General features: G+C 39.8%; 1 protein-coding gene across 1 annotated transcript; it reads left to right on the top strand.

The window, feature by feature from the left end:
• Nucleotides 1–26,114, top strand: LOC139221067 (receptor activity-modifying protein 3-like). Its single transcript, XM_070852976.1, has 4 exons — nt 1–183; nt 17,562–17,591; nt 17,829–17,988; nt 24,269–26,114. Exons 1-4 carry the CDS (start codon nt 132–134, stop codon nt 24,522–24,524), a joined length of 498 nt encoding a protein of 165 aa, XP_070709077.1. The 5' UTR covers nt 1–131; the 3' UTR covers nt 24,525–26,114.
• Nucleotides 26,115–26,808: the final 694 nt, after the last annotated feature.

Genomic DNA, 26,808 nt, shown 5'->3' with positions numbered 1-26,808 from the left:
CCAGGCATGACGGAGCTCGGACTCTCACGTGTGGGATAATTTTTTTTTAATAATGGTTCGCTTCAAATGCACATTTCCACGGAGCTGCAGCTGAGGTTTCATCCAAAGTCCGACTGGATTCTCGCAGCGTGATGAATACAAATGAGTTCGCAGTGCTCAAACTTTTTGTCGTTGGGATTTTAGGTGAGTGGAATTGATTTTTTTTCTTTTAAATTCTTTTTTGCTGAAACCTTGTCCCAACAACACCAGCCTCCATCACTCAAGTTGTGATGTAAAATGTGTTACCACAAGAAGAAATGTGTCCCTGTGTGTTACTGTGAATTTACAGGTGCAGATTACGTCTATCTGTCACATTATGTGTCCAGCAGCACTGCCTGAGTGGTTGTGCACATAATTAGGATTACTAAGAAGTATCAGCAGCATCAATCACATCTCAGAGAGCATGCACTGAATGGGCAAAATACAGGGCGATGCCGTGGCATCACGCTCCAGTGGGCAGACCTGACCTATATCGTGGCCAATGGGAGTTTCTGGATCTGGCTCATTAACTGGTGGTTTGAGGAGGAAATCATGTATGAAATCATGTCTCATGTGGTGGATGATGAATCCACTTTCTGAAACATACACACTAGCTGAACTGTTGTCATGTTGTGGGTTTAGATGCTTGTGCTGAAGTCCTGGATGGGGATAACCTGCTGTTTTTATTATGGCCCGTAATGGTAGTAACTGTCAGCAGAGCAGACGCAGTGCTGTGACTCAGTCGTGAAGAGGAGCTCAGATATCGAGCTGGTTTACAACACTGTGACTCTTCCCAGGAGCTGGTTCAGTAGGTGCTCAGTGGAGAGCGGTTGTTGGTCATGGCACCAGCTGGTCTGGCACTGATTGAAATTACCTGGCTTGCCCCCATGTGGACACATGAGCCAGGTGATACAGGATTTCAATTTCAAGGTCTGTGGTTCAGAGGGACTTCAAAGCCAGGCTCTTATCTAAAGGACTGTTGCAATCTACCTAAACCTGATGGTGGATAAACACATGCAGCAACCACACTTTAGGAGTTATTTTGTCTTTTTAATGACTTGCACATATGGTAGATAGGAGGATGTGGTGTATGTCCAGCCAAGACCTTCAGCCTGGACTCCCCTGGATCTCTGCCATGTCAACAGCTGTGACCCTGCAAAGTACTGCACGGCCAAGCAGAAAACTAGCTTAGATGGTCATTTTCTCAAAGTGCTGGTTCTAGTGTCATGAATGATTATCACTCTCCTTTTTGTTTTGAGTGTCCAGAAATGACACTCTGACTGACTGCAGCCGCTGCTATTAAAGCCACCACAGAGGTTGTTTTTCCATGCTGTGACGACAAGCGGCGGTGGTTTCCTGCCACGGCTCATCTTGACTAGACTAAAAGTTTCCCATCAAGATCCCCATTGGGAAGGAGAAAGTTGGAGGCCAGATGGCGTGCGTTCAAAGAAAAGCAGGACATAACTCGTTAAAATCAAACTGAGTCAATCTGATGCGTTACCTTCAGTCTAAGGCCAGTGTGGTGGATGCAGCAGAAAGAAGAGTATGAGGTCCCCATCTGCATGGCAGAAAAAAGAGCGATTCCCACTGACTGTGAAGCATCTGCTTACCCCAATAAACAGCTATCCACACACATTCACAGCGAGGGAAAATGCCTCAGGGTTATTCTGTTCCACTGGAAACTGAAAAAAAAAGTTCTTCTTGCAAAATGCGCTTCATAGACCTGTGGTGGGATTTCAGTGTGCTGAGCTCATTTGAACGTGTGTGGCTGACGTCCATATGCTGGGCTGTTTCTTTACACATGGACATTGTTATACACGGTGGTGTTTATCACCTGCACATTCCAGGAAATGAAATGCTTTCAAGCTGAGTAATCAAGGCAAGTGATTTGTGGAGTAAAAAAATGAGGAGATGTTGTTTTGAGTCAGGACATCAGGAAAGGGCTGATTGTGACTTCAAATACATTCTGGTGTGAGTATTTTCTCTGTATTCAAAGCCTGATATTTCTTATTCATCTGTGCCATAGATCTCCATTGTTTTACATAAACTATTAAAAACACACCATTGAGCAACACTGTCACGTAGGGTGATCTTGAACGCACACACTGTAGTTTATTTGTGACTAGTCCCACTCACTCAATCTATCTTCTGTAAATAAATCCGCTGCTGAAAATAATCCCCCACAAATACACAATTTACTGCTTTTTGAGTAATATTTATATACATTACTTCATGAGAGGGAGCAACAGATATTGCGAGAGAGACTAACAACTTGTCCACCGTGTTGATTTTTCTAGGATGTGTTGGCTATATATAAAAAACATAACAGGCCTTATTCTTTCAACTACCCAGTTGCAAAATCACCCAGATGTAAAATCAGATGCTACATGGCCCCAGAGGAGGGCTGCTCAGCTGCAAACACGCTTGGTGTAACAAAGCCTGTAGCTATACAGGGTGAACGTGTTGCTGGTTCACAGGCGGTGTTACTTTGTAGCTTCCTCTATAGCTCGACTGCAGTACAAGCATGTGAAGAACATTATTAATCTTTCAGTTGCCTGTGAAAGATTCATGTGCCAGAAGGGACTTGAACTTTGTCTCTCAGCTCATCCTGCTCATAATGAAGTCTAATGCTGATGTCTTGCTGACTTTAAAGTATAACTCTGGTATTTTTAAACCTGGGCTCAATTTTTACATATTTTGGGTTCAAAATGACTGGCAGGTACAACAACTTTTGGAATTGGTCCAGTAGATCGCCTCCGCCTGCAGCAGAGAACAGAAAGCGGCAGGCTGCTATAGCTGAAATGTAACCCCTCAAGGGTAATTACATAGTGAGCCCACTGAAAATGCTTGTTTTTGCTACTGACAGGCTCAGATTGTTATTCTAAGTTTCTGACAACGTTATGGAAAGGATTCCTGCAGAGGTAGAAGTGTCAGATCCTTTTTGTTTTTACCAGAAACAGCCTTTGTATTGTGCCATTCAAACCCACCAGACTCCTTTGACAAAAACAGTAATTTTACCTTGCTGAATGCGAACTAACCCTCTAAAACACCAAAGTCGCACAATATGGCAAAAACAAACTAAGAGATCAAGACAGCAGTAGACCAGCAGCTCCCGTGTAAAATTACTATTTTTGTCAAAGGAGTCTGGTGGCTTTGAGCCGAGCACTATAACAGCTATTCCTGGTGAAACACAAAGGTTCTTAATAGTCTATCTCTGTAGGGATCCTTTCAATATTGTTGTCAGTCACTTTGAATGATATTCTGCACCTGTTAGTGGCAACAGAAAGCACTTTTAGTGAATGTATGTTGATCAAAACAAAGTTTCCTGAATCCCAAATTGCTTCCGAAGCTGTGCTACAGTGTGTGGGTGTGTGAATGATTAATTCCTGATGGAAGACTGGCAACCTGCCATCTGAGTATGAATGGTGTGAATGTGAATATTGTGGTTGAAAAAGACAAGAACTGGTCTATACACGTACAGTCCATTTACCATTGTAGAGGCACTACATTAACTCACTGCTTATCTATCATGACCCCTATTTTATTTGAGCGATCCCTATTCAAAAGTTTCAGTAAGAAGAAGCTGTAGTGTGCTCCACTCTTTATACACTGTTGCCCATAAAGTTGGAATAATTGTTTAATACCCCCAATTTAGTTAAAGCCTGAATACACCGTTTGAAAAGGTTAATTGTGGTTTAAGTTTCACTGTGATATGTTTGGAAGAGTTTGATCAATAAAGTTGAGAAGATATACACTTTATTTATCAAGAATAAATCACATTGTCACAATCATTTCATGAGAAGAGGTAAAAAAAACATTTTATTCCAACTTAATGGGCAACAGTGTAAATCAGACTATAGGAGATCTGACAGTGGGATTGTTTTCTGCCAAAGGCCTGTCAGATTTCCAATCAGAGAATAGAAGAGGCAGTAATAAGCACTAACAAAGTAAGTGTGATGACTGAAAGTAATGATAGATGATGACAGGAGAGGGCCACGCTTAATGATCAGAAGACATTCCAATCACAGAAGATAAAACATTTTTCTGTAAAAGTAATTTTCAGTCAATTGTCAACAGCAATCTAACGTTGAAAGCTGTCAGATGAATTGAATGAGAAAAATAACTGTCTTGTTGTAACCAGCCTGTTAGGCAGTAATGCTGCACACACTATCTGAATCAGGTGTAGGTCGATACTTTAAAGCATGCTGAGATGAACCTTTAATTAACACTCAAACAGCCTTTTACATTCAGATCCTGACTCATGTCGAGGTGTTAAGGGTGCTTTGGTAACTGCAGAGAGCCCTTTGTTAACAACACCTCACCACAGAGAGAGTCTGCAACAGCTGCAAGAACTTGTCAAAACATTATGGGATCATTCATGAAGCTCGCTGGCAGGCTCATGATGTTACAGTAGAGGGCTCAGGTTTTTTTGGATGTCAATGAATTTCTAGTGTTGGGTAGTAATACAATACTTGGGGCGGTTCAGAAATCATCAGTAGGGTTTGGTTTTTTTTTTAACTGAAGGGAGGGTAAGAAAATCAGTATTTAGTCATTAAACTTTGTGTGGAATGAAAAAGGCAGTATCTCTGGTTCTCCTGAATTGATTTTGATCCTTTTTGTTGGAAACTGTGACGCCATGTGTCCAACTATGTTGTGTCAGAGCAATGCCAGAATGGCGGAGTACTGTTTTAATATACTGAGGTTTCAATTAGAATACGATTTGAGTGTTACAATTTGAGCATTAAGATATAGTGGGGACAGTGTTTTTCTCCTCCTCAAGCAAAGAGAGCAAAGACACCTCCACAAAAGGGCTCTTGAAGTGTTGCTGTAGCTCCACCTTTATGGTACTGGACCCTGACAAAAATGGCAACTTCTGTCGTGGTTCAGTTAATGCCCTCATAGCACCCCCATCTCTCCTCACAGCCTCTGATGTGGTGTTGCAATTTGAATTTGTGTCTCTGCTGCCTTTTCATTTTCTCCCCATTGTCTCTGAGACAGGCTGATGAACAGCTTGTTGGCACTATCCCGACAGCCTCAGACGCAGAGGTCATTGGCACTTCTGATCAAATAGATGACAGAAATGAAGCCCCTTTGGCTCAGTTCCTTTGATGCAATCTGTTTGTCAGGAGAAGCTCATCTTCATGTGTGGCCACATACTGGGAGGATGAGACATGTCACCACTGAGTCACTCCATTTTCTAAGTTACACCGATTGATGAGGTTCATTTGGTGTGAATGGATTTGACCATCCATGTATACATGCATGCGTTATATCACACGCCATTGGCCTCAACCTCCATGTGTCTGTTTATTTGTCCAGTTGTATACATCCATCACATCCCTGATGAGATTGTGACCAGAGTTGGAGTGATAATGCATTCCTCTGCTGTACTCTGGCTTCTGTCACACACATTGTGCCAAGGGACTGTAATTAATCACTAAAACAAGTTGACATATTTAGTGCAGATTGGCTGTGTGGGGGGGCTGCGTTACTCACAGGGGTGAAGTCTTTAATGTGTTTCATCGAGTTTGGACATTTAGGGAAAAGCATCAATTTTATCTGTCATTATGACTAAAGGAGGCAGAAGATTGAGGCAGAGTGCAGCTCGAGTGTTTGTTGAGAACTTATATCATGGTGCCAGGTTTGCTGCATGTGCAATTGAGCCAAGCCTGAATTCAAACAGCTTGTTTATCTTTAAAGGCAAAAGTGGCCCATTTCAACTGAGTCTCTAAGTTTACAGCTTTGTCTTTCTCTGCGTAGCCGTGCAACGTTTACCGCTGCCAGAAGCATTTGCTACAGAAAGAGGATAATTAATGCCTGCCATGATGTTACTCCAAAAAACAAATGTTTGCTTTGTCTTCTAGTGGAGCTCGTTTTTGTGGTTTGTCAGAGAGGGGATGATAGAGAGTACCTTTAGGCCATTTTTGGCTTTGATGTTTTAGAATCTAACACTTGCAGAGAGTTCAGGAGAAGTGCATGGGGTAATACTGCCTGAATTTCATTGCCCCTCTGATACTATTTTTCCAGTTGACTACCTTTGCTAACGAAGAACGACAGGGAATTCACCAAATGTGCTGATTGTGCCTATTTAGTTAAAATCACACCCATGGTCTATATATGTTACCACCAGCCCGTGCTGTGCATCTGTCTGAACATGCAACTGTTTATGCTCATATGGATACACTCAACAAATGCTAGAAACATTTTGATGAAACTATCTACTTAGATGTTCCACAACTGGTAAAATTTTCATGCATTGCTCAGTGCAGCACCGCCAGTGCTCCGACACAGAGGCCATGATAGCTCATAAGCAGATGGCTTGGCTCCACAGGGGCCTATTCCACTGAAGCTTGGATGTAATTTTCCTCTCCACATGGTAAATGGACTGCATTTATATAGAGCCGTTATCCCAAAAGCCATTCACTGAGGCTCACATCACCCACGACTGTCAAACATCAACCCCGCAATCACACCCTGACCTGCTCCACCTCCCGAACTGTTGTCAGCCTACATGCATAACAACAGTGTAATAGGTAAAAAAAAAAAAAAAAAAAAATTTCTCTCCAGAAAGTCCTTCGTCATTGATTCTCTCTTCTCTGCCACAGTCATTTTATTTCTGTTTGTCTCCATCATGGTCATCCAATACCCAACCTCCCCTCCTCCCCTTCTTCCTGCTTTTGTTTGCCAAGTGCCCAGAGTTCCCCTCTTGTCTCTTCCTCTACCCCCTCCTTGACCACTCGACCCCCCCCCTACATGGAAGACTCCACTCCGACAGAAACTGCCTGTATATTTCCACTCAGGTTTGAGACAGTTTTGAGTGGGTTTATCTTGTCCTGCACGTAAAAATGTATTCATTGGGTGGGCTTTGATTTTATCCTTCACAGCCCAGTTCTGGATTGAAAGAGAATCAGTGGCAACATGCTCTAAACCCATCCATCCATCCATCCATCCATCCATCCTATATCCATCCATTATCTATGCTGCTTGTCCTTAGAGGGTCACAGTGAGACAGATGCGCTAAAACGTGAAGTGGGATGGCGGCAGAAGGGGACCGCCTGGCTTTGGGTCAAAGAAGAGCCATGCAGGAGCTGATAATACATCCATGCTGATAATGCTGGTGTCCGAATACCCAGAGTCTTGCAACAAGGTGTGCTAATTATGAAGAGTTAGCTAAAGCTAGCTTTCACAGACGCTACTATGAAAAATGGGTGGTTTTTGATTTGATTTGCAAGCTGGTTGTACCAACAAAGGGTGGAAATTATATGATGTTACACACTCCTGTACAGTAGCTGTCAGTATGCATTTCCAAGTTGTTTGTGATCTGGCATTTAAATGGAGTGACAGAGAGGGCTGCACCATCGCTATGGTGCATAATTGCAGCCAAGGACTGTAGTGGCAGCGGCTGCTTTTAAAAAGCTTTGCTTTGTTGGAGAACGCTCTTTCATGTAGGCAGTCAGCAGTCGGAAAAGGCCTTAAGAATGAAATGTTTTGCCTCCAGAGGAATATTCAACCTCAGATTTAGCTTCATTGTACTTTTTCCAACTTCAGAGAGGTTTTTAATCCCAATGTCTCCTTCACAGAGTCTCTGAATGCATTTCTGTTCGCCTTACCTGGCATAACGGTCGGTAGGTGAATAATAATCACCCAACAGTAAATCACTGAGGCCTTTCTCAGTGTGAGTTCCAGGGGCATGTTTTGTTTTGTACGGAAGTGACTGCTTTTGTCTGCGAGTAAGATAGTCTCAAAACCAAGCTGACGACATTTAGAAAAAAGCCCCACTGTGGCAGCTCCGTCTCTGCTATGGCTGTGGGCAGTCTCAGAAATGTGATAAACATCTGAAGCTTTTCATCAGGGCGAGGCTCCAGAGCAGCAGCAGCAGCAGCAGCAGACAGCTGGTATCCATGAGGGGAAATTAAGATTTAACTGTCCTCTCTTAGCAGCCATCCTCAGTCACTGACAGATGACAGATCCATCTTTAAAATGATATCATGTTTGTTAGGCATGAGCTGGCAAACGTGTTTAAAACTTTGTTACAGCAGAGCTAACCTCTGTCTTGTTTGTAATGCTGTAGAAACAGCACTCTCTCTCTACTACTTGTAGATATAGATTTTAATCCTGACTGCTACAAAGGTGACTAAGAAAAGTGTAGGAGTAGTAGCACAACAAAAATAGATAGAGACAAGGAGACTATGCCATCTACTGATATTCTCATCTGATCCAAGAGTTTGCACTGGCAACCTTTCAATCAGCTGTTCAATGAAAATGAAACTACTTGCTCTCCATTCCAAATTAGGAGAATATAGGACCATATAGCTTGTGGCTTATTATGACAACTTAAAGCTGCAGTAATCAATATTTTTATAATCATTAAGGATCATGGATGTATAATGTGATAGAGGTTGCTTGTAGAGACAAACTCACAGAGAATTTTAGTATCTTTTAGGAATTTTGCCACTTTTTTTTGCCCCCAACTAATAATAAAATAATAATAACAATGCAGCTTTAATTCTTATTATATTATATATTATATTTTAGATGCTTAATCTCTTTCCAAAAACAATGTCTTAGTTACTCAGGATAACCCACAATAATTTGGAACTGTTTTCTAATGCACTGTATGTAAAGAAGTAAGAACTGAACTCTTGTAGGTTTTTATTAGTCTTTGCGAGTGAAGAGGTTTGGTACCCATGACAGCCTAAATGCTCAGAGGCATTTCAAGCATGAGAAGAAAATGTATTTGGGGGATAACGATGGAACTCTGCAATTTATGGATTACAGTAGAAAAAATTATGAGCTATTCAACAGTGACATAAAATGTAATCAACAATTTCGGTACAGAGATATTGGTTCTTTTATCAGTCGAACACAGTTATGTATAAATGAGTTGGTGCAGGGACCATGAGCACAGTTTGTCTATTGTAATAGCTTGTTATTAATTCAAACACTGAACAAAACTTTGTACTCAAGTCAATGCAAGATTTAGATTTTTTTTGCTGTTGCACAGAGAACTACATTTTAACACAACATGAAGAAGAAGCTTGTCTATATTGTTACTCAACAGTCTGTTTTCTCCTTTCTTTTCCAACCGTGGACCAGCAGAGATCTGCTCTCATAACCCAAAGAATTTGTAGCGATGCTTTCTGTGACCTAACATGACTCTCCTAGTGGGATGGTATGATTAGGATTCTGTGGTGGCCTCTTATGGTAGTGCTCTGCTGCAAAGTAATTCATATCCCTGTCAGACAGCTCTGCTGATAACAGGGATGGCTGCCAGTCTATCTCTGTCTGTCTGTCAAAGAGTTACTACTGCAGGTCAATCAGCAGAGCACTGATGTAGCTTCTGCCCTCTTAGACTTACACTTAGACTTTTCTTTATTGATCCCCCATAGGGGGAAATTCACATGTTACAGCAGCAACAATAGAAAAAAAGAGTAAAGAAAACAACAGTAGAAAATAAGCAATAACAAATAAATATATGTTGTAATGATAAATAGATATTTACACTATGGACATAAATGTACAAACTCTGTTTGCTCAATCTGTCCAGTAGTCTTCGCTTTGTCTCCATTTTGGGGGATAGCTGAATTCTGGCCTGTTAACCCTAACCCTGTGATATATAAGGAGGAAATAAATACATCAGTCTAAGACAAATTATCCTGTTCAGATTTGAATTTGATGACAGACAAATTACTCATATTGTGCAGGCTCATTTATAAGCCAACCAAGTTGATCTTACAATCATCTCAAGAGCAGAGTATTTCAGACAAATTAAGATCAGTGCAGCGAAAAAAGAGCATCCTAAGATCCTAAATTAGGATGGAGGATGAAACAAGTGGAGGGTTATTTCTCAGGAGCTGAATTTGAGAAGTGTGAAAAATGGTCAACGTCTCATATTGGTATTTTGTCAAGGAAAAATAGGCCAGAGAAAGGAGAGATCTTATTTATGATTTTCCTTTCCTCTAGGCACATCACACGCCTCAGCACTTCACCTGAAATCTGCTTATAGACCTTATAGGCCTTATATTCATCTTACGGGAAGTGAAGTTATTCCTTAACAGCAAGCTGCCCCTTAGTTATCAGCAGTCGGATAACCTCAGTCAGTGTTAAAGGAGGTGAAAGGTGAATCATTTTATCCAGGCACAATGTTTTATTTCATCTTGCCAAAACATTTTTAGGTGATGAATGTGTGACATAAAAGCCATTAGTTCAAATCCCTACAGCTTCTCTAACTTTAATTATTATCAAATTTCTGTCTATTTCTGTCTGTTTTGAATCTGTTTTTCAGTGCCTCACAAACATCTCATTTGACCTTTACACTATTATAAGGTATCCATTTTATTCCTGTGCTTCCTTCTGGCCTGCTTAGATGTCATCTGCAACGCAAACAAACAAGCATTTCCTTCAAAGGGTTTTGTTCTCATTGATCTAGCTTGCTTCTGTTGTTTTTCTGCAGCTGGTGATCGTAGGGGTCGGCATGGCTTGAAAGCCAAGAACTCCATGATCTCCAAAGAGCAGAGAGGGCGGTCAGGATTGTATTCATAGATACCGAGTTGTGTTTTTCAAATGAAAATGAGCCTCACATTTATTCAGACATGCAGAGTTTTGCCTTAGACACCTCACATGCCCCTTGGAAACACCTCAGTGGTCTTCATTGCTGGTGAATGTACAACAACACAGCACTATAACTACTTTATTTAAGTTGATGAGTGACATAATTAAGTTCACAGCTCCAGTTTGGTGTCTCTGCTTCTTGCTTCCTGCTTGAGTGTGCCCCAGGGATCTATACAAGGACCATTACAAATTTCCTTATTAATATATAATCTTTGTGATTATTTAGAAATTTAAAATTGTCATAGTTGATTATGAATGATAACTCTTTTTCATAACATTTGCTTCTAAATGTTTTGTTTTTACTTTACTTTAAGTAGTTTTGGATACTCATACCTGTTTATTTTTATTTTGTTGACTCTTTTGTAGTGTGTCGCAGTTGTCTCAAGACATAATTTTTTATTATATAATTGTTCAATGTATTATTTACCCTTAGAATAAAGGGAAAACAAGATTAACAGTCATGCTTGTGGCTGTGGAGTCTTAACACACAGCATGCTAGTGCATTCACAATGACAATAATAGCATGTTGATGTTTTGCAGGCATAATGTTTACCCTTGGCATGTTAGGATGCTAACATTTGTTAATTTACAAAAAATGCAAACTACAGCTGAGGCTGATGGGAATGTCATTAGTTTTGCACATATGTACTCATAAACCGAAGTACTGGCACTAAATGAAAGACAGGGGATCAAAGTTACTGCAATTTATCCCCTGTGGACCATGAGTATCCGTATCAACTATTCATTTAGTAGTTGACCTCAAATCTTAAATATTAACCTCATAGTGGCGCTAAAGGAAAAATCAGTACCCTCATAATCAGAATCATCCTCTGAACATTTTCTATGGACATTCATGTTTTCTAATGTTCAGGAAACCAAAGTGCATTTCTCTCCCCCCTTCCTCCTCTCTTCCTCACTCTTCCTACCTCTCTCACCACCTCCTCTCCTTTCTTTTTTCCTCTTCCTCTCCATCTGCCTGTAGAAACCTCAGCTGATTGTCAGTGCCTTTGGTCTGCCTCTCTGACAGAGCAGACGACAGATGGTGCAGCAGGAAGAGAAAGAGACAAATGAACGCTTGATTTATTTCCCTTTTTAATTTCTCAGATTAGGTTGTACTAACAAGACACATTACAGCCGTAGGCACTGATGCACAATCAGACAAGAACTTCTTCATATCCTGTGCTTTATTTTATCTTTCCATGTGTTTAAACTAACAAACAATTTTGTAGTTTTATGAGATCAAATCTGAAGAGAAAAGTGCAGACAAATGCAAAAAAAAAATATCCCTCTAATTAAACTTGACTGTTACTACAAACCCTCCTCTACACTGGTCACCTTGAGCCATTACCCTCCTGACTGAGGCAGACTTGAAATAAGACAGAGGCTGTTAAACAAACCCTGCCTTACCTTTAAATCTGTTTTGACAGTGTTGGCAATTCATCTATTTTCTTTCATCTTCTATTTCATGCCATCTATATTTATCAGGATGGCCTAACAGGCAGTGTATGATGGCGTGATAGTGTGCCAGCAGAGGTGATACTCCACCGCCACGCTGTCAGCCAGTATGTAACATCTACATGCACCGCCACTGAATTCTCTCCCTCTTTAAAACAGCTTTGCTTGGCCTGCATAATTCACATGTGTAATGCTGTTTTAATGTAGCACGGAGGCTGCATTTCAGTTGACTTGACAGTTTGAGCTGAGCGTAAAAGGCTGTTAGATTAAATGTTGCTCTTATCAACAAGTATTTAACAACCATTGCTTTTAGGTACAAGCATCCTGCTCAAGTTTAGTTTTCACATGGAGGTGGATTTTTACGTGGAGGCTTAAAGGAAGCTAATAATCGCAGCCTGTTTGCATCCTGCTAATATTAAATCCCCACATGCAGAGAATCTAATAAATATCCTGTAGTATGGGTAATATGGGTTAATTTTGCCAGGTTTACTGCATCTGTGTTTTCTGAAACAGATGGTTATTGCTCTACAAACAGCTGTATTAGTGTATCTTTTCAAATTAAAACATCTCTTTTTTGAGACAGGAGTGCAATTTTATTCAAAGCAAGAGAGGATCTAATGGAATAAGCCATTAAGATGTTAATTTGCCACCATGGTACACCATGTGATGCTTAAAAAACTTAGATGCTCTTGCAGTCAGTTTCCCTTTTCATCATCATAATTGATTCAATTATATCATGACGAGCTGGGCTTGATCTATGACCAGCGCTGTTCCCATTGGCCAGGAAAGCGTTCATTAACATATCTGTGTTTATGTGTGTGTATGTGTGTCTTTTCTCTGCTCTGCTGCCTGACCAGTTGCTTCTCAGCAACAGCAGTCGCAGCTCCATGACCCTTAAAGACGAGGAACCTGACAGCCTGATAAATGATGTGAAAACAGTCCGTCCACGAGTGACTGATGAGAGTTCACATTTCAGTTGTCTATAGAAACCACAAGATTAAATTGCTGTTTTTATTGAGAAGCTGTGAGTGAATTAATTAAGATAGATTACTTTTAAATGTATCATTTATGTTTTCTAAGAAGTGGAAATGCCATATGAATAACACAGACTGTCAGTCATCTGTCTTGCAGAGCTCACTTCATCCAATTCAAAAACCATTTTCACAAAGAGTGACTGCAAATAGACACTCATGCTGTCAGTAAAATGAGAAATCATTGCTAAAATCTCACAACTGACAGCCTTTAAGTATGTGTGATAGAGGTAGAGGCCACTATAGATGAATTGCATTGCTGCTATTCATTATCTCTGCAGAGGCATGAGAAGAGAGGCAGGTTATTGGTGATTGTCCCTGCTGTTCAGCTACGCTTCGTCTTGAAGAGCTCTGTGCTATACAGATATGCATGCTCTCTGCAAACTTAAAAACTGTCCTAATTAATAGTTTTATATAAGCAATGGCTCAAATGACTACCTGTACTATGAAAGGAGACACTTGAAGTGATGAACCCACAGACAATTATCAGCAAACTCCACAGTTCCCCTCAGCTTTATGGAGTGTTTGTAGAATCTAAATTTGGATTTTATGAGGAACAGACAGATTGTAGTTCCTTCGGACAGAGCCAGGCTAGTTGTTTCCTCCTGTTTAAAGTATTTATGATAAACTCAGCTAACTGAACGCTGGTTGTATTGTAAGCCTGTTTCCCAAAATATCAAATTATATATTCCTTTAAATTCATCTGGTGACCAAACAAATCCAAATGCCAATGTTGCTTCATGTCGTCAGAAGAGTAAATGGGCAGTTGTTTTCTCTAATATTTTATCTACTATGTAAATGCATAGTGCTACTGATTTGGCCAAACTGTCACACAGATGAGGGATGATGATGAAGGATGCAACAAGCTGCTATAATTCATGAGTCGTTGTATAACTCGACCAAATCTCTCACATACACACTCACTCACTCCTGATGCCAAACCTGTCTGTGTTCTCCTCAGTTCATAAAGCTAATAAGAGTACATTTGATTTAGTTTCACCAAGTTCTCTATCCTGTTCGTGCTTATTAATAACTGAGAAGTCAACAGTGTCTTTGGCAGGTCTATTTGTCAACAGCATACGAGAATCTTGATCAACAACATGAACAGTATGAACAGTTCAATTTCATGTTTGTGGTAACATAAAGAAAATATAAGCCAACATATCATGTCAGGCCACATACTCAAAAGACAAAATAGTCAATGTTGCACATACAAGCACCTAAACCAAAGCATTTACTGGGATTTACAGTATTTTGGTTTATTAATCCAACCAGTGTTTGTTAATCACTTCATGAACTGTATGGTACAAGCATAAATCAATGATCAGTAATAAACGTGAGATTAGACTCATATTTTATCATCAGTGTGAATATTGTTATTAGTGATTTCAACAGAGAAGCTAAGTCAGATGTTTTTCCACCCTGTCAAGTACAAAAATTGGATGAAATATTGGAAACTTTTTGAGGATTTTTGATGTGTAAATGTTTAACTTTGAATATTGGCAGTGTCTTTCTTTCTATTGCTCTATTTCTTAGATAAACCAGCAACCAGTATCAGCAAATGTTGCCCCAACATGTACTAATCTGAAAAATGTTGTGATGTAATCTGTTTTTAAATGTTGTCCAAGGCTCCAACAGAGCTCATGATATGGTAAGTGGTTTGTTATCAACAAGTGCATGTGAGATATTTGGATTTGCTGATTTCTGGAGCTTATGTACTCAAGATGTATTTATGTTGGATGTTATATACGAGATGTTATTTTTGAACTCGCCTGCATGAGGCTTATTGTCAGGAGAAATTAAATGCAAAAGGAGACCTGTGGGAAGCAGAGGGCTGAAAGCCAAGGCTTGAAATCAGAGATGAAGAACTCTTACAAAATTCAATTTTTTGAGTTCACAATAATGTGCCACGAGAGCATTGGGTTGATGTATTGATAAGTACACAAAAAATGACATTTTCTTTGTGCTCTGACTGAGTGAAGAAATCTTAAAAATGATTTTCTGTCTGCGTGCGTCTTTATATTCTCTAATTTCCTTTTTGAGGAGAGAGCAGGAAGCGGATTTCATGTCTTGAGATAATAATGCAGGAAAAGATGAGCACATGGATTTGAATCTGTGACCCCTCGCTAGTTCTGGGATTTTCAGGCAGTGGCCTTATCTGTCTCTCGATCCCGTCTAATAAAGCTGAGGGTGACTCGGCTGTCACCCCCAGAGTCCCTTTTATTCTGAAACAGCGTGTCTCAGATGTCCTTGTGATCTTTCAGTGTCTCTAATAGAAAGGCTTTCACTGGCCTTTCCCTTTTTTTGTTGAAATCCATTACTGACAGGAATTCAAAGATGGAACATTCTTCCTCCTATTATGCTATTGCTAAATCTTCAAATGGCGCTGGTCCAGTTCAGTGGAGTTTTCCAAAGGTTTCCTTGACTTTTTCTGAAACATAGATCACGAACTGGTGTAAAAATAGATGAGGTATGTTGAGACAAAGTGGAGACACAAGTATTCAACTAACGAAAGGATTTTGTCCCGTGCTACTGGAGCCTGGTATTTGGCACTTTGAATCACTGAAAACAAACACCTTTTTAAGGGACATCTTTCTAGTAAAGAAGGACTAGTTTGAGCTGACTTTTAAAAGACAGGGTGTATCATGATTCCCATAATAAATCCTTGTCAGGTCATCACAGTGCTGCTCATCTTCGACCTGTCTGAAAGATTTGGCTTTGCTATAGAACACACTCTGAAAATGTCGCAGGACCCTAATCAGAGAAATATTTAACTAGATTTTACACGAGAGCCAAACATTTGCACACAATCTAAAGCAACAGTTAAAGCAGTAGTTAAATACTTTGGGAAATGCACTTACTGGTATTTGCTTTCTGGCATAGAGTTAAAGATTAAAACCACTACTGCTGACACAATTGGCATCAATTTTCTTATCTAAGTCTTGACAGCAGAGCGAACAAGCATACTTCAATGTCAAACTATTCCTTGGAAGCAACAGTAAATCTGACCATTTTTCATGCTTTTTTTGTCATCTGGTGAAACAACATCTAAAATACCTTAAAAACACCCAAAATAAAACCAGCCCAGAACCTATTCAAATGCTTGTTCTAATTATAATATCTAAGGCAAACACACAAGTTGAAATAATGTCATCACATCACAAACACTCCACTTCAAAACATCCTTACAAGCTCAACCGGGGAAGTCTCTATATTTAGCTCGCTAACTTGGTAACAGTCTTTATCCTGCAGGGCGTCTTTCAAACCGATTCTCTGCTTTGTGAGCGTGGCACTTCAAAGGCAGATACACCTTCCTGTGCAGCAGCACGTTTAGCTTTGGTCAGTCAAAAACACTCCACTGCAGCAAAAATGAGCTGCTGTGTGAGAGTTTGGATCAGAGAACAGGGAATGGAAGAAAAGTGAATTTCAACTTTGTGTAAAAAAATCACACTTCTGTACTGAGAGGTATCATTGGGAATCCAATTCTCAGATGTAATATTGAATTCTTGTTCCCTCTTTGTCTCTGTTTATCTCTTTCCTACTTTCTGTATCTCTGTCTGAGGTTCTCAGAAAGACTGGACAGAAGAGAAAAGGAAAACACAGAAAATTGTACATGTCACAAATGATAGGGCTAGTGGTCACCAACCTTTTCTAAGCAAACGTCACTATTCACCTGCAGGTATAAGGGCAGAAATTGTACCCTGATGAAGGTGCTGGTTGAAAAGTCATGGGATCAACAAAGTTATTACAGTTCACTCTGAGGGGAAAATTAATGTCTGTATTAAATGTCATGACAATCGATCCAATAGCTCTTGAGACCTTTTACAAATGTAGAAATCACAAATGTCAAATTCATGGTGGCACTAGAGGGAAACTCTTAACCTTCCTTTTAACTGTGGTGAGGATCACAAGGAACTTGACATGTCTTTTTTAAAATAAAATTTCATTGTAATCCATCCAAAAGCTGCTGGGATATTTCAGTCTGGAAACAAAGTGGTGGACCAACTAACCAGCTGACAGACTGTTAATGTTGTCCCCAGAACCAATATCCTCATGCCAAACCGTTTGCATGCGGCGTGGAAAAAGATATTGTTTACCACGCTGGTTCCCTGCAGCAAGACCTGCAACTCCTCATCCAACTGTGGCTGTTCCTCCCCTCAGCATTTACAAATTTTGATATGATTATATTATCAGAATTTGATTTATTTGGTCCAATAACTTTCGAAAAGTCTAGAAGAAGCTAATTGAATCATTTTATCCACATTCAAATGAGCGTAGGGTTAACTGGAAGCTCTTTATACATCCACGGTCAGAACATGGGCCACAGATCACATCACATACAAACCATAAAAACAAACATTACAGTGAGAAGCAGAGATGTCAGTTTGTGTATCAAAAATATAAAGAAATAACATTAACTAACTTCTTATTTTCTTTTCTTTACAGTCAATGCCTGGATGACAAGAGGGTTGTTAGGTAAGCACATCCATCCATCCATCCATCCATTAGAGCAGCATCCACCAAGTTATAGCTTTAGGGTGGAACATAATGAGAAAAAGGAAAATGTTACAAGAAATACAGGAATACAAGTAAAACGACCAGGAACATCCATCTTTGTCATGTTTCATTTGAGTAGTTCAGAAGTAACACACACACACAAAAGCAGGGTGTGTGGCTTGTAAATGCTCTGTTCTCTCCTTTGTGTCCTCTCAGCCACTGACAGCTTCAACATAGAGCCCACTCCCCCCCGGCCAAGGAAATCCTGCAATGAGTCCCGTCTGCAGTGGGAGGTGGAGGTCTGTGGGGAGGACTTCAAGCGGGACATGGGTCACATAGATCCACAGTATTGGTGTAACCTCACACATTTCATCAGGTATGACTATGGAGAGTAGCTCATAATCATGTATATTAAGTGAAGAAAAATAGTATAAATATTAATGATCCAGGTGGAATTCTGGACATCCTATTAACCCCAATTTCTTACATTTTGGAAGCAGTTTCTGTTTTCACTGTGCAGGCAGCGACCTGTTAAACTGAATCTGATGATCGTAAACTAAGCTCTGGACTTATAAGGAGTGCATTGTTTTTTTCATTTCTACAAAGATTCATGCACATTTCGCCTGCCCCCACTGTAAAGACTGGGCTGGCATGTCTGTGTACAGCTATGCATTTGTCTGCATCACATATAACAGAGGCATTCACTCACACGCAGAATCACTTCAGCTGAAATTGCATTTTGAGGCTTTTATCACTGCCGAACCTGATTTCCTATACTCGTAACATGGATTATCAGCAGGAACACACACACTCCTACTCCTTCCTGATGTTCTTAAGCAGATTTAAGCACACAAGTGTGGGAATAGCTGTACTTGTTTACTTGTTTCTGGTGTTCTTCGCTATGAAACAGTTTTCCCAATTATTCAAACAAGAGAAACAGAAAAAAGCACCCTTCAAGATACAGCCCAGAAACTCTGCCTGTTGGCCCAAAACGAAGTACTGATGTTGAGAATAGATGAGAATCTTCTCTACACACAAGATGCATCAGTTTTAAGTGTAGGTTTTTCTTTGTACATTAGTTGCCCCTTAAATTTGCAGCTTTAATTTGACAGTGATGGAAAGGCACATGTGCTATCAGGAAACTAAACTGGAAGCAGCTTTTAAAAGTTACTCCAGAGCAAATGTGTCATTTTGAATAACAAAGAACAGAAAACTGTCAAACATCTGGACACAGAAAAGCCGTCCATATTTTTAAGCACTTATCTTTAATGGTTCTCTTTTTTCTAGTGCTGCTGTCTTCTCCGTCTGAGTGCTCTATATTTGTAGTTTTACTTAAGGGGTTGTCAGCCCTACATGGTGGCACTTCTAAAAAAAAATAAAAAATTAAAATAAAACCTTGTAATCCATCTCAGCCTCCTGCAGCTGGTTGGACGTCTGTGGGTGGGAGAACAGCTGGAAGTTTGCTTCCCAAAACCAGAGCTGTTTTCAAAAAGCATCTGAGCCCAGACCACCCATCTGTATCTATCTTTATCCAGCTTTTCACCTCATTCCTTCCTTTCACCTTTGGCCTTTCACGTTTTTTTCCTTCAACTGAAGAGCCAGAAGGGGAGAGAGCGAGCCAGGGGACCAGTTTGTTGTGCAATGTCATACACATGGGAGATTACAATCAACGTCAAAACAATCATCTGAGTCATGGATTTGCTGGAAAAATTCAATAGATTCTCGGAAGAAGCTTCATCCATCAGTTACATTCTCATCATTATTTCTTTCAGGAAAAATCTTGTTTCCAGATGCAGCTTTTAGCAAACAATCTCTAAAATCCATGCTACCCTACCTGCCCTGCTCCAAATGACAGACAAAGTTAACGAAAACAGCTAAAGAGTCCAACAGCAGTTGGTGGAGACCAAAAACAGAGCTAAAAGAAAGTGAATATTGGACTAATTGTGTTTAAAGATCGTTATCACTTCTTTAACAATAAAAAATGTAAAATTTAAAACTTAAAATGTAAAAACACTGGCCTGAATATGAAGCAACCGTGATACTTCCACTGTGTGCTTAAAGAAGCATCTGCCTCAGATATTATCAGCCCATTAAATAGCCTGTTATCCAATGTTATCACAACCAGAATACTTCAGATGGGACCAACTGTACCCTCCAGTAGGCCAAAAGGTTCATATCATCAGTTATTAACATCCACAGTGACAGATGTAACGTTACCTTTGTCATCATGGTAATAATGATAAACATGTGCCTCTCACTTGACACAGCTCCAGCCTCAGTCCAACGTGGACCTCATCACTCTTTATACTGCGTCACCTTGCTTCCTCCTTTGCTTTGTTCCTGTCATAATTACTACAGCCACTAGCCGTCGCCGCTTAGATCCGGTCTTTCCAGCTTACCAATAGATAGTAATGGCCAATTAGCCAATCAGGAGATAGAGGCGGACCACATTACCTCATGCTCCCGATGATGACTGATAATGACCATTTAATGGACTGATTACACACAAGTAACACATGTTTTTACGTAAAGAGCTCAAGTCCAAATGGTGTCACAGACACTGGTGTTGAAGCCAAAGTCCAAGAAGATCTTTTCTGATTTTATTTTCTGAACTTATGATGATCTTATAGAATATAATGCATTACTGTAGATCGAACCACCCAACAGTATAAAGTAGTTAGTTAACACAACCTGAAACAGTAGTATTAATCCAAAAACATCACATATGATAGTCAAACATTGATAGGGGCATTTGGACAATGAATGCTTTTACTTTTGATAAGTATATGCATATTTTACTGTGTTTTAAATGCACAATTTTTTCTTGTACTGAAGTATTTTCAGGTGTGCTATTAGTAGTTTTATGCACAGTACATAAAGGATCTAAATTCTTCTTCCAGAACAATTTCACATTGTAAATTCTTAAAGCAATGAAAACATGCGAAAATAAGAATTAAGTAAGTAAGTAATAAGAATTAATTAATAAAAATGAAATTATTTACAGGTACATTGAAGACTCAGACAGTTAAAGGCAGTGTGAGGGAGTCTGTTTCTGAACAGGGGTGCTTTTCTGACTTTCAGACAGCCATGTCTTCTTTCTCTCTTTCCTGCTGGTTTCAAAAGAATCAGCATAACTCAAGACTCTCCACCACAACTATAAATAGTAAAGTGTTTTTTGGATTCTTTCAAGTGCTGTTTTGGTCTACCTGAAGTGCAGGATGGGTGGTGTAATGTCCGGGCTCTGTTTTTCACATTTTGTTCAAACTCTGCTGTAGTATTAATGCCTACTCACTCAAAACTGAGGAGGACATGGACAGAGATTTTAAAGAGGCAGAACTGCCTTTGATCAAAATCTGATCTGATACATCAAATGTGACTGACAGGTGGAAGAACATAAATGCCAAAAGGCAAAATGCCGTGGGAAGCACAGCATGACTTGCCTCTCTGTGAACTCTGCCTGCGAGAGTCCACATTTTCTTGAGAAAAATTATTCATTTGGGCGTTATGTCCACAATATTTAATTCAGTGTGGAGGATACAGGGACTTAGTAAGCAGTAGTTTACTTTGGAGCCTGGAAGAAGATGATAAGAAGGCGAGAGAGAGAGAGAGAGAGAGAGAGAGAGGGAGGGCAGAGGCACAAGAGGAAGAGGAGAGTGGTGAGAAGGATCAGGCCTGAAGAGTGAGGGGCCTTGTATTTAAACAAGCAGTGACCCCTGCTAAGCTTCCTCTGTTTGACAAATGAGCCATGCCTCTCTGCAGTGATAGCTGCCGGCCAAACACTCTGCCAACATGACTGTTATTGTTTGAAATGGGTTGGTAGGAGCTTGTTGGAACACACAATGAAGGGTTTAGACAGACCACTAAGAGGCTGTGCATGTTTGAACCCACATCAATCATGTACCTTTAATAACATTGATTTTCCACCCTGAGTGGTTCACAGCTCTGGGCGCAGTCTGCCTTAATGTTGAGCTCCCAGGAACAGGAGCAATGGTGTTGGTCTATCTGGACCTTCTAGTCTTCACTGTTATGGTCATGGACCAGATGCTGTGCTAAAGTCATCAGGGCTGGTCTGTGCGGCCACTAATGACAACTAATTGACCATTTCGATGAGCAAGCCTCACTTTAAGTGGGTTAAGTTGTCCACATGACACAACTGTAAACCAGCCAGCCATGGAGGGAGAGAATGAGAAATGACTAAACAGTTACATTTATGTAGTGCTTTTATCCAAAGCGCTTTGCAAGGTTTTCTCCACTCATTCAACCATGAGCCATTCACACACACACACACACACACACACACACACTTGCACACTGATGCCAGCGAGCTACCAGACAGGGTGCATGTCACTGCATGATTTACATCCTGTTCACTAAAATCAGAATAAGAATAGAAGTATATAGGAACAACAAGTGAACTTACTCTAAAAACACCACTTTTTGAAATGAAATGAAAAAACAGATTCAGAAACCTCAATATTTTATTCCCACTTCATCAAGTGATGCAGATACTGTGCATGTTCAAACCAACAAAAGAAGATCAGAAATATTACAGTGTGTATAGTGATGAATATATAGTAATGAATAGCAGGAGCAGTAGAACAAATCTTTCAATGCTTTCTTATTTTAGGTTTAAAGGAATAGTTTAACATTTGGGAAACATGCTATTTATTCTCTTGTCTCTTGTCAGACAGTATTCAAATATCACTGGAGGTGCATCAAATGACCACATCTATCAGTAAACAGTTTCCTTTCAGAACTACAAACCCCCAAACAGCTTTCTCACTCTCTAATGTTTCAAGTACAAAACTATTAGTACCCGCAGGCCAGTGTATACATGTGCTTTGTATGTGTTTGTGTGTGCAGTCATATTCACAGTTGTATAACATGTTCAATACTAAGTTTCCTCCATCAGTAAGTAAATCGACCGTGAACCTGATATAGTTATTTATATCCTTTTTCCTGATTATTGTGTGTCGACTTCAGTTTGAAAGCCTGTCACACATTACATCTGGGAAATAACTTCATATGTCTATTATTCCCTACAGTCCTGCATGCTGCATTTTGATTACTTCTGCCTGAAAGCTCTGATACAGACGTCTGTTACTCTCTTCATCTCCCCAAACATTTTCGCTGCTGCCACTTTCTCAAGATATTAGCAATGACATACACTACATTTCTAGAAAAGAAAAGATTTGTACATGTGCATTGAGAAATCCTTTCAATCTGTCCGACAGAACATACCATTAACTTAAGACGACTTTGTATAAATCTGAATGGTGCTGAACGTCACATGGACCATATGAGCTTCCGCTCATTCAATAATATTTTGCTGATATAATATTTTACTGTTGCTGAGTTCAGATTTGACAGGATGCTTTTCTCAGCAAAATACGTTTCTCATCACAGGCTTATGGTGTCTTTTTGCCACCTATGCACAGAATCCTCACAATATATATGTCACCTACAGAAAGCAGGCTTTATGTGATTTGTAGAGGATAAGCAAAGGTTTTTCAAAACAATGGCTGCAGCTTGACGTCAGAGCCTAACTTTAATGGTTTGTTCAAAGGCCAGTGGATTGAAACAGTCTCATATATTTCAGATGTCATAACGGCCTCTTGTTCCTGCTAATGTTTGCTGTTTTCTAATAGTAGTCTGGTGATTAAATACAAACTCTAACTCTAAATATTGGTTGTGGGTAACTGTAAAAACTAAAACAACATTAGCATTACAAATTCAAAGATAAGGAAGTACAGGGCAGTAATGGCACCTCATACTTTAATTACATTTTTATATGACCTATCAAAAAGAAGACATACGCAATAAATAAATCATTATTTAAAAAACTGCTATCATGACAGCTCATGCTTATTCACCCATGCGTTTTTCAGCAACAACGTTGCTTCACAGAGGTGCAGAGCAGAAACACTGACAGAAGCTGAAAAAAGGGTTTTGACGTTTGAAGGTTTTGACGGCAAAGTATAAACTCAAAGTGCTAAAACTTAAATTTTTCATATCCTTTTCAAGATGATCACATGTTAAACACTGATAAAATACATTTTACCAGCTGTGCCTTCTTTGTCGTTTTAATATCACAGAATGTTCCCTTAGGTAGAAATGATGGTAAAGATTTCATCTTCAGATTTGAAGATACATACAAACAGTATAAATATTCCAAAAGCTCCTGGATTCATGGGAAAAAAATCTGGACCTGGTGAAATGGTAGTTAAGGATGGAGAGGGATTAATGCTGGCTGAATGGATTCATCAAAGCAGAACTCTAAGCCTGGAAAGCTCCATGAAGGCTCTGAGCAGCCCTGAACGTGGGCCAAAAAAGGGAGTAAAAGGCAGTATATCCCCAGTCACAATGATGGATTACTTCCCAAATCAATGCTTTGATTAATGCTAGCTAAACCATAGTAGGGTTTTAAATGGTGGTGTGCCCTTCAAAGAACCTGGATTATAATACATTAGGTCATTCTAGTCTTAATAGATGGTCCAGCTCCATTAGGATATGTAGTTCAGTATGCACTTCAGTATTTCACACCTTGAACTGTGTCCATTTTTTTTAAATGCTCCAGAGACACCTTTGCAAAAACAGAGGTCAGTGGGGATTTTCTTCTAATCCTTTCTTTCTTTTTCTACCATTTTGCTCCCCAGTGAGTACCACATCTTCACCCTCTGCACAGAGACTAAGTCCCACATCGTCGACTGCTACTGGCCCAATCCTCTGGTGGAGAGCTACATTATCCGCATACACAAGCACTTTTTCTCCAACTGCACCATGGAACAGGTGGTATGGGTGGACCCACCGGACGACACGCTAACCATCCTAATCCTCATCCCTGTCTTCCTCACTTTGGCCATGATCGCCCTGGTGGTCTGGTGCAGCAAGAGGAGTGATATCCTGGCTTAGGAGGAGAGGATGGAGAAGGAAAGGATTTCAAGGCCCCAACCTCTCCACTAAAACAATACTGTACAAAGGAGCGCACAGAGGTTTTGGGAGACTGCTTCAGTTGGTCAAATTACCCCATAAGTGGTGCTGACACGCCTTTATACTACCAGACACTGCTACTTTTGTAGTGCCTCATAACAAAAATTTGTGTTTTCTTTAATGTTTTGATATATTATGTGTATCACTCAACATGTTCAACTGTTCAGCAGGTCTTCTTGCACAGAATTTGACTGTGTTGTTGCACATCTGAGATGTTAATACTTAACAGTAGAATTTTGGGGAATTATGCTTATTTGCTTCCTTGCATGGTAAATATGTAGGCTAGCTTGAGCCAGCAGATGGTTAGCTTATCTTAGCATAAAGACTGGAAATAAGAGGAAACAGCTTGGCTGGCTCCTCCTACCAACACCTCTAAAGCTCTCTAATTAACACATTATATCATGTTTGTTAAATTCTGATAAATTTAGAAATGATGGATTTTGTTCCATCTGGACAGAGCCAGGCTAGATATTTCCCCTTGTTTGCAGTCTTTAAGCAAAGCTAAAGTAACCAGCAGCTGAAGGTAGCTTCTTGTTAGCGTACAGACATGATCCTTTTAATCCTGGCAAGAATGCGAATAAGCATATTTCATTAATTGTCGAACTATTCATCGTCAAACTATTTCTTCAAGACACAGAGGATTGTGGTTGCTTGATGACCTATCGGATAAGTTGACCAACAGGACAATCGACCAGATCTTGGTGCGTTCTTAAAGCTCACAGATCTGGACCATCAAACTCTGGCATTCTTGTCAGAGCACTGTATCGTCGCTGAAGGCCAAAGTACCCACCAAGCATCAGATGCAGTGACTGATCTCTAGACTGGTGGACAATGAGACTCCATGAGAGCACACCATGTGTTCAATATTTTAACATGATACTGTATGATGGTTTGGATACAAAAAGAAGCCAAATTTGGACTTAATGTTGATGCTACAAAATTTACCTTACTGTTGAGTTACTTAATAGACTGTCATCACTGGAAAGGATACACTGGTGTACAACCCAAAGACAAGGCAACACTACGATTCATATATTTTGGGACTTTTGGGAATTTTTTGTGTGACTACCTGAGCCGGGACTGTTTTAAAACAGTGTAAGTTATCAGATATTGTTGAATAAATTACTGTTAATACTCACAAAGAGGGGTTCTCAAAAGAAACAAGAAACTATGAACTGACATTGAGACCTCATACTGTACAGTGATCCTCTGTCCGTGCTGTCTACTGTATCTACATTGCCTCTCCGGTGTTAGTCAGACCAGTGAGAAATACACACTAAAGCTTTGAGATGAACTCCCTTGGGGAAAGGCTTGATTTAATGTACGCACTTCGTTGGTTCTTTGAACCACAGTCCTCACCAGCCATGAGGCAAACTAAACCAAGCACAGCTTTTTTATTTTCTTCCAAAGCATAAGGCATCAATATCTGTCTGTCAGCTCTCACCTGCACACTTTTGTCTATGGAAAATGAAGCTCATCAAAAGTACCTTGATTAAATTGCTCATAACATAACTGGTTCCTCTTCTTAATTACATACACAAAGCAAGTACACAGAAAACACTTTCTAGTTCAATTTTTGCATCTTAGCGTAATTCTGTGAGTTGATGCTTATGATTGTTTTGCTAAACCAGAGGCATCTGCTGTTTGCTGCTTTCTGCTTGTTTAATTAACAGGCAGCTAAAAAGAGTAGTAGGGATTTAGACTGCCTTCCTATACTTGAGGCAATGTTATACCTGGAAAAATGTAACGCTGTCATGAGTGGTATCAGTTGTTTCCACTAATTACTGTAGAATAAAAGATATCAAAGTGTTATAATATATTCACATTTAAAGAAGGCTACTCCCAGTATGAGATCATAACTGAATATTCCCTGTAGTTTGTCACTGAATGCTCCTTTTAGACTTGTTACTCTGGGCCTAATTCACCAATATTCACCAATGATATAGAGCCCACGAAATGTTCTTAAACTCCATAACTGTTCACACATATGTTCTTTATAATACTGAATCCCATGGTCCTTGTAAGTTAAAAGTATGTGCCAGTTGTTTCTTATTAGTATAGTTAAATGTCCCGCTAAGTACCATTAGACAGCATGAGCCTGAAGGGTTAGTGCCCATAAATGATGACAAGAAAAAAATGGTTTGATCTCAAATTAGAGGCCAATTAAAATATTGCCAAACACAGAAGAAAAAGCTGGCGGTGGGAA

This window comes from Pempheris klunzingeri, chromosome 21 (assembly GCF_042242105.1).
Source record: "Pempheris klunzingeri isolate RE-2024b chromosome 21, fPemKlu1.hap1, whole genome shotgun sequence".
Taxonomy (NCBI): Eukaryota; Metazoa; Chordata; class Actinopteri; order Acropomatiformes; family Pempheridae; genus Pempheris; species Pempheris klunzingeri.
Note: the sequence above shows the minus strand (reverse complement) of the source record. Positions and strands in the feature narration are given on the sequence as shown.

Coding starts and splice junctions, on each gene's coding strand:
- LOC139221067 (XM_070852976.1), top strand. CDS start 132: ATGAATACAAATGAGTTCGCAGTGCTCAAACTTTTTGTCGTTGGGATT. Junction 184..17,561: donor TTTTGTCGTTGGGATTTTAG/GTGAGTGGAATT, acceptor TTTTCTTTACAG/TCAATGCCTGGATGACAAGA. Junction 17,592..17,828: donor GATGACAAGAGGGTTGTTAG/GTAAGCACATCC, acceptor GTGTCCTCTCAG/CCACTGACAGCTTCAACATA.